Source organism: Mercenaria mercenaria, unplaced genomic scaffold (genome assembly GCF_021730395.1).
Source record: "Mercenaria mercenaria strain notata unplaced genomic scaffold, MADL_Memer_1 contig_4926, whole genome shotgun sequence".
NCBI classification, from domain to species: domain Eukaryota; kingdom Metazoa; phylum Mollusca; class Bivalvia; order Venerida; family Veneridae; genus Mercenaria; species Mercenaria mercenaria.
In genome coordinates this window covers 63,543-72,866 of record NW_026463195.1, presented here as the reverse complement: position 1 = coordinate 72,866, position 9,324 = coordinate 63,543, and the positions used below count along the sequence as shown (strand labels likewise).

General features: G+C 35.5%; 1 protein-coding gene across 1 annotated transcript in view; it reads right to left on the bottom strand.

Annotated features, from left to right (window-relative positions):
- Positions 1 to 291: 291 nt before the first annotated feature.
- Positions 292 to 9,324, bottom strand: part of LOC128554309 (carcinoembryonic antigen-related cell adhesion molecule 5-like) — a gene marked incomplete at its 3' end in the record, with an annotated part of 50,240 nt that continues 41,207 nt past the window's right edge. The window contains exon 6 of the mRNA XM_053535569.1: positions 292 to 564. Coding sequence (XP_053391544.1) covers positions 292 to 564 — 273 coding nt within the window. The remainder of the gene's footprint in view (positions 565 to 9,324) is intronic.

Below are 9,324 nucleotides of genomic sequence, written 5' to 3'. Positions count from 1 at the left end.
CTGCGTTCTTGTTCTGGCTTTAGGCTTATTAGACCATGCTTTTTATTTTCTGTTCAACGTTTTATCTTTCTTGCATGATTTTTGGGTGATGAATAATTTTCAGCAATCGAATAAAGTTCTATATTCACTGCGGAGAGAACCACATCCTTTCTAGGCTAGGGGCGCCACCGGTCCTCTTGTTAGCTTCCAGCGAAACTTTTAAAATCAATCACCAAGTGTGAAAGTATACTTGCTTGAAAAATACCAAAGAATATTAAACATTTTATAAAGAGGAAGTAAAAGCTCACTTACATCTTACAATGATAGTGATATTTGCCTCTGAAGATCGTGTATATTCAGCTGCTGCATTGCTGGATGTGCATTTGTAATCACCAGTCATATATCTATCCACTGTACCAAAGGATAAGATATCATTCACACTAGTTCTTGAACCACTTGTAAGATTTGTCCATGCATAGGAACATGCAGGATAACAGTCAGCAGAACATTCTATATGTATATTTGTATCTCCTTCAGTTGTATAGTATGGTGACCTCACATTGATATTTGCTGTATTGGGTCCATCTGAAATATTTTAAACAAACACACATAAATATGGTTAAACAAGAGGTCCAAAGTGGGTAAGTCGCTCATCTGAAACTGTCAATTTGACCTTGAAAACATGTATGACACACTGAATCATGAATGGTAAAAGTTGTGTTTATTAAAAAGGTGAATGAATGCTCAAAGATTTGACCAAGACAAGAAATCAAGACTTATAAGTTTAGTAGCGTTGAAGATGCCACTTAAGAAATATGTCAAAAAGACACCCTTTTATCACTGGTATAATATTTTTATAGCATGAAAACAATGTAGCAAAACAAGAAAACATCTTGAATAGACATGGAAATTATATACCAATAATTCCTTAGTGCAGAATAAAAAGACATTTTCCATCAACAAAAATCAGAGAGGCATCTGACTCATTAAAAGCTTTATATAATAAACTCAATTCCAGTTCATTTCAGGTTTTAGTGTTTGCCTTTATGACCTATTACACAAATAAAATCCGCTCCACTTCATGTTTTAGCCACATTTTCGTTTTTGTCGTGTTGAGCAACCTGTGAAGTTTCCACTTTTCTCTATTTTAGTACAGGTTTCTATGTAGCCACCTATCTGTGCTGTTACAAAACAATTTTCCAGCCAGAGGTCACTTTCATGTCAGGTCAAGCGCTTAGAAATAAAAGGCAATATGAGGACTATTTGAACTCACTTCATTGCTGCTGTATTTTATATTATTGCAGTTCAATGAAGCAAAACCAATATATTTGTTTTATATGGCAGCTGCAGAAATCAGTCAAACTTAAGGTTAAGTTAAAAACCGGTTTATCTGGGGTCAAAAGCTAGGACACCAGTTCAAATAATAGGAAAAAAACTTGTTAACACTCTAGAGACCGTCAAGCGAATGAGAATCAGTTGTATGACGATTTTTCTGTGTTTACATCTAGCGACCCTTAAAAGAGGACAAGCGCTCCCATCTGAAACAACTGAGAGAGGACCTTGCATGGTTTTTCTTTTAATAACATACTTATGCCCCAATTGTTGAAAAAAGTGAGCGAGGACTTTACACTGATACTTAAGAATAAGGTTCATGAGGATCCATGAAGTGGTTCATGAGAAGAAATCATTTAAAAGTATTTCTATTACTAGCTCTAGTGGCATCTTAAAGGGGCCAAGTACCTCCATTTGTAACAATATTAACGAGGACTTTATAATGATGCTATAGACCAAGTTTGATGAAGCTCCATCAAACAGTTCATGAGTAGCTGTTTAAATGTATTCTAATGTGCCCCCATTTGAAACATAAAATTTGAGAGAGGACCTTACAAGGATGTAACAGGTCAAGTTTAATAAAAATCCAGACAGGAGTTCATGAGAATAAATCAATTAAAGGCTTCTATTTTCAAATTTAGCGTCCCCTAAAAGGGCAAAACACCACCACTGAACAAATTTGGTAGAGGAATTTACAATGATACTTTAAACCAAGTTTAAAGAAGATCCATCAGGCAGTTCATGATCAGAAGTCATTTTAAGGTATTTTTTATTTTAACTCTAGTGGCCCTTAAAAGGGGCAAGCATCTCCTTTTTACAAAATTGGGAGGAGACCTACAATGACACTACAGACGAAGTTTGACGAATATTCATCAAGCGCTTCATTAAAAGAAGTTGTTTGAAAGTATCTCTATTTTGGCTCTGGGGCCAGGTACCCCCATTTGAACACATCTGCCATAAGACCTTTTAATGATGTTACAGACGAAGTTTGATGAAAATCTATCAAGCGGTTCACGAGAAGAAAGGGCCAAGTGCCCCCATTTGAAAATAAAAAAGAAAGAGAATCTTATAATGATACTCCAGACCTGGTCTGATGAAGGTCCATCAAGCAGTTCACGAGAAGACGCTATTTCTATTTTTAACTTTAGCAGCCCCTTACAGGGGTCAAATGCCCCCAAATGAAGAAAGTTGGTTAAGGACATTATAATTATGCTACAAATCAGGTTAGATGAAGACCCATCAAGTTCATAAGGAAAAATCGTTTATAGGCATTTCCATTCTTAGCTCTAGCAGGCCCTAAAAGGGGCCAATCGCCCCAATTTGAACAAACTTGGAAGATAACCTTATAATGATGCTACTGACCAAATTAAATGAAGTTCCATCTAGCATTCATGAAAAGAAGACGTTTTAAGGTGTTTTTATTTTTACGTCTGGCATCCCCTAAAAGCAGCTATGGTGATCAATATGAACAAATTTGATAGACGTCCACGCCAAGATGATACTGACTATGTTCGGGGCAATTCTGACTAGCAGTTTAAGAGGAGAATATGTTTAAATAACAGCACTGACAACGGACGCAGGAAGCAGGACGATGGACAACGGACAATGGACGCCGGACCATCCACTTAATATACTAACAGCTCATCTTGAATAAAGTTCAGGTGAGCTGAAAAGGGACCTGTACTTTTTGATTTGCTGAAACTGGTTTCTTTCAATTATCGTGAAATAGGTCTTTACAGTATACCGATATCTAAAGAAAATGTGGTTCTGATGGTATTCATTGTTAATGTTCGTATATTAGTATAAAAGTAGATGGAAGAAGATGTCGCTTTCTGCAATTTCTCGTTGAAATATATAATGTGGTGGTCAAAGGTCAAATGAGCGTTCACAAATGAATTGTTTCGCCGTGCAGTCGCACGACCTTAAATATTATGTCTCAGTGCTTTCAATTATTCTATTAATAGGATTAATAAAAGTATCAAGAAAAAAATACTTCTATCCTCAGTGACATATATATTGTACTCTGCCTATCTATAGATCTGAAAAGGTTACCTCTGATGACAAAGTGTGTTAATGCTTGACAGCTATTTTAATCTTTATATATGAGACAACTGCGGAAATATTTGGGAACTATCATATCCTAGGAGTCATTTCAATGTCAAAGACAGGTCAAAGATCAAAAGTAATTTTTAACAAGTTTACTTCAAAAACGCACTTCTTGTTTATTATTGATACAAAATGTTGCGTTTATCTATGTATTGATTATAAAATGACATTGCAAATGCATTTCAGGCTACAAAAATATTTGAATATAAACTTTGCATTGAGGATAAAAAGCTAAGATGATTCATAGTACACTTTTTGGGGAATGTGTTTTTAAAGGGAATGATCGTGTATGTTTTGGGAAAGAAGACAGTGATCTTAAATGAATTTCGCATAGATATATAAGATATCTCATTTTCTAACACGACCAGCAAAACACCTACATACACTTTACACATAGAAGAAAATCAATTCACGGTTATTTTGCAATAACCCATGCGCGTGCAAAGGAGTGTTTTAGCTGTTCCATATACGACCAACCCCACGCGTACAATTCTTTTTATGAATGAAAGTCACGTGACTTTTGTAAATACTAATGTAAAAATCGTGGTATCCGCGTACAACAACAACAACAACAAAGTACGGCTGCAAAATGGCACAAACAACTAATCTGTTGCGTACGGGAACAATTAGACTTACAAAGTCTGTTGAGATCAAATAATCTGTAATAATATTAATTTCTTCATACTGACACTGATATTTTCTCGGAAAAAAAAAATTTCTCTCTAGGCTTATCTCAACACGTTAGAGACAGCGGCAAGAGATATTGTAATTTTTTTTTGAGAAAGTGGTATCAGAGAGGATTGATTTTATGGCCAAGAGTTTTACATTTCATGACTCTAACGAATGATGCCAGTCTAGGGAACAATCTGCGAGATTCGCCGTGGTTTTGAGGACTGAAGGGTAATTGATAAAAGTATAACGATTACTGAATGCATAAAGGGAAGTAATTCCATTAATATGCAAATTTGTAAACCTGTCAATTGTCATTGGAGTAAAATGACGGTATATATGCTCAATAAATCACCTTTGGTGATGAGCTAGCTTTTCACCGACGGGATTTGTGTGGCACTGAAACGTTACAAATGGTGGCAGCGGTGGGATGAAGTCAACTGCCGGACTGGAGTTGCCTTACCCATGAATTTCCTAGGCCAAATCTCGGGACGAGATTTCTCGGAGGGGAAAGTAATGTAACGATTACTGAATGCATAAAGGGAAGTAATTCCATTAATATGCAAATTTGTAAACCTGTCAATTGTCATTGGAGTAAAATGACGGTATATATGCACAATAAATCACCTTTGGTGATGAGCTAGCTTTTCACCGACGGGATTTGTGTGGCACTGAAACGTTACAAAAGGTTTGATGGCCATGTTACACAATATTAGCTGCAATCCTTAAGCAATGGGGCGAATACATGGAAGAAATTTCACCAGCCAAATCCGGGTGCGTTCATGTCGTAAAAAGTAGTTACCATTTTTTCTAACACTGTTGTTTAAAGTATGTCGTGTTAGAATCGAAATATTAACAAGTTCCGAAGTTTGATTTATCGTAGAATAACCCGAGGTTTTCGTTCTTATGCGAAACAATATTTCACTCAAGCTTTAGAAAGAAAAAACTCTCTTAAGCTATTTCCGTGTAACTACAGCATAAGTAGCTTTTTCGCATATTCCTAATTATACAAATGACCGTGTTCCAGCATTTTATCTGTAAACATCGATGGGATCCTCTAAGATACTGTGCAAAAGAAAATATTATATCGTTTTCCATGCAAATTGCCCCAATTTGTATGATAAAATTGGTACAGGACACATATCTTAACAATCAATAAATAATGAAAGAAATAATCTTAAAAATACATCTTTGTTTGTATGCAACATTTACATGTATGGTGTGCTTCGTCAGCACCCAAAGAAATAGGATTTCAATAGTTACAAAATGTGTAAATCTTTTTATAAAATCATATTTTATGTCATTATGTCCACCCAGAGATGGTTAAGTAGGATCATTTAAAAGAAACAGTTTGAAAGACTGGTCACATCATATATGCACATAGTACGTGTACATAAAAAACAGAACAGATCTTTAACTAGTGTTAAACGTATAACTTATGTTTGATCTGCTTTTATTTCCTTTTTGTTGTTTCCGGTCCTTTGTTACCATGGAGGACATTCATATATACTATAAAAGAATTCCGCTTAAGCCGATGTTTAGGGGCGTGTGGGGTAGTGCACGTTTCGGTACCTCTCATGAACAGACTCATTCAAACCGAGTGTGCTATTATGTTGCTTGGTTGCGTTCTATGTTTCTAAAGGATCTTTAGTACATTAACATTTATCAGTGTAAAAAAAGACATAATGTTATAATATGAAGATGTCTATGCCTCAAGTGGTACAGAGAATAAAGTATACATTCCCTTGTCACTTTTCTTACTTTTCTGTATTTTATTAGTTTTGATAAAGTTATGGTGGTAATCATTCTTTTAACTAATATTATCTATTAGTCAGGCATTATTTTATCATATTTTATGTTTAAGAACTATCATCAAACCTATTAATGCAAAACATTTATCATTTCGTTCATAAAATTCAGTGCATCATTTGTGTTTTGCCTCTTATTTCAAGATTTGTTTACACTATTCTTTTTCCATTTAAGATATGTTTTAACTGAAACTAAATAATCGAATGGTAACAATTTTCTGATCAGACAGGCTCACCCTGCATGATTGCATTTGAAAACGAAATAAGTATCTCGACACTGAACATTTGCCATTTAGATGTTCTTCAACCAGAAAAACTAACAAATGTAGTAATATATCAAAAAGGTTGATTATTTGTGGTAATAGTATGAATTAGGCAAATCTAACGAAATAATGAATATTGAGAAGATCCCTTGTATGTACAGAACGCAGTCAAGCAAAATATCAAAAGGCTAGACTAAGTTTAATTGAGTCTGTTCATTTTAAATGGAACTTCGATACTTAAATGGTTACTGACGAGATGATGTTTCAACCAGTCAAACTGATGAAATATGGTGGTTTGATAGTATGTTGGGGTATCACGTGTATGAAAACAACTTCATGCAAGACAGGAAGTGCGAGAGCAGGCACAAAAGGTTTGAGATTCGACATAACAAAAACAACGGGAAACTTCGTAAAAAGACGTTGCGGCAAACTTCACATGAACGCTCAAGAAAATTATGTTAAATGCATCTCAAGAATATCCCTCTGTACACGCGATTTCCTACTTCCGAACAAGAAAATCAACGCATTAGAATTCCTACAAGAACTAAATAAGTTACATACAAGTATACAGTTCACATGCAGTGAAGATGATGCTATCATGACGTTTTTAGATATCCTTATTAAAAAGTCTGGAAGTAAGTAACACTTTTTAATCCACGTCAAAAGAACATGTCACCAGCACTACACTCATGTAAAGAAATGCTACAGAACAGCGACCGTATGAAAAGTGTTTTACAACAGAAAAGAATAATAAATTGTAAAAGTCAACCTAAAAACTTGAAATGCATTTTATCTAAATCGAAATTTGATATGGTGGAAAATATCGCGACTGTAAACAGGTTACGTACTACATGTACTACCAATTCAGTTCCTTCTTTATTTCATATAAACAATGAAATATTGAGACCTCATTTTCAGTACTTTAGAGCATTTCAACGATATGAAAACCATATATGGTCATTTAGTATGACATGTCTTCTTATCAAAAATAGAAAAATATTGACATGTTATTGTTGCGTATGATACTGCAATGTATAATGTTTAATTATAATAGACATCTATTAACCCCACCTTTGGGAGGTTCTTAGCTTATAATGCTTAAACCATGTAGTATACTCTCTGCATTTGTAACTTGTTAAGCAATGAGTAATAAACTATAAAACAATAATCTCTTCTCTTAATCCTGTAAAGACATAACAAAGTGGCGACGAGGATAAGTGGAATTTACATTTAAATCCTAAATTAATGATTGATAAAGATGGCTGGATATATTGGAAAAATTGAGCCATATGATGAAAACATAGATTCGTGGATTTCGTACGAGGAGAGACTTGTACAATGCTTTTCGGTGAATGACATCGAAGACGAAAAACGAGTTTCTGCCCTTCTTACATTGATCGGTGGAAAGACATAGTTTATTACGAAACTTATGTTCGCCGGTGAAAGCAGCAGACAAGTCGTATGATGAATTTACAACGTTGTTAAAGGAACATTTGGCACCCAAACCGTTAGTTATCGCCAAGAGATTTAGATTTCATAAAAGAAATCAGGGTACAAGTGAAAGTGTGCATGATTACATAGCTGTTTTACGGAAGTTATCAGAGCACTGTGATTTTGGTGATACGCTAAATGATACATTGAGGGACAGATTTGTGTGCGATCTGAGGGAAGAAAATATTCAAAAACGGCTGTTGTCGAAAACAGACTTGACATTACAAAAAGCCATCGAAGAAGCGGTAGCTATGGAAACGGCAGCGAGAGATGCGTCAGAATTACGAACATCGGCAGAACAAGTGCACAAGACTGCCAGATTTCCGGTGCAGACAAAAAAGCCCGAAAAACCGAAACAGACTTCACCTTTGTTCGATCCCTGTAAACATTGTGGTAAAACAATCCACCAGGCAAACAAATGTTTCTTTAAGAACAAAAAGTGCCACATCTGTAAGAAAACGGGACATTTGAATAAAGTATTTAAATCAAACAAAGTGAAGTCAGTAAGTGATGAGGAATATGACATCAACTATGTTAATTCGGTACGCTGTCGTTCGTCAAACAAAATTTGGATTACGCCGGAAATTGACAATATTATTGTAAAAATGGAACTTGACACTGGCTCTGCTGATACATTGATATCCAAAGAGGAATTCCAAAAATTGTTTGGAAATAAGGAATTGGACCGACCAACGTCAATATTAAGAACGTATTCAGGTGAAGAAATCATACAAGCAGGGACAAAATTAGTACGTGTCAAGGTAAATGACCAATCTAAAATTTTGCGGACTTGTGTCATAAATGAAAAAGGGCCAGCTTTATTCGGAAGAGACTGGTTACAGCAAATCCAGCTTGACTGGAAGAACATTTTACAGGTAAATACAATTGACAATAATAAATTAAAGAGTCGCTTGGAGGAAATACTAGATCGACACATTGCTCAGTATTTTCCGAGGGCATCGGAAAAGTCAAGGGCATGCAAAGAAAGTACAACTCCAAAGTTCGTCAAAGCAAGACCAGTTCCATACTCACTGAAGCCGAAAATCGAGAAAGAACTTGAAAATCTCGAACAACAGGAAATTATTTCGAAAGTGAATAACAGTGACTCGGCAACCCCAATTGTTCCTGTAGTAAAACCAAACGGAAACGTGAGAATATGTGGTGACTTTAAGGTTACTGTAAACCAAGCGCTTAAAGTAGGCAAATATCCACTCCCAAGAATTGAAGATATTTTCGCAAATTTATCGTCAGGGCAAAAATTTACGAAACTGGATTTAAGACACGCCTATCTCCATCTGGAAAACGACGACGAAAGCAAAAAGCTTCTAACAATAAATACGCATAAGGGACTGTATTCATATAGTAGATTTGTCTACGGAATATCTTCAGCGCCGTCAATATGGCAGAGAACAATTGAACAAATCCTCCAGGGAATTGATGGAGTACAGTGCATTCTCGATGACATGGTCATTACCGGTGTTAACAAGACTAGAAGTGTATGGATTACGAGTGAACAAAGACAAATGTGCATTTTTTCAAGACCGGATAAGCTACTGTGGTCATGTAATTGATGTTAGTGGGTTATGGAAATCACAAGCTAAAATTTGAGCTATTTTAGACACACACAGGCCTACGAACGTATGTTCTCTTCGTAGTTATCTTGGTCTTCTCATGTA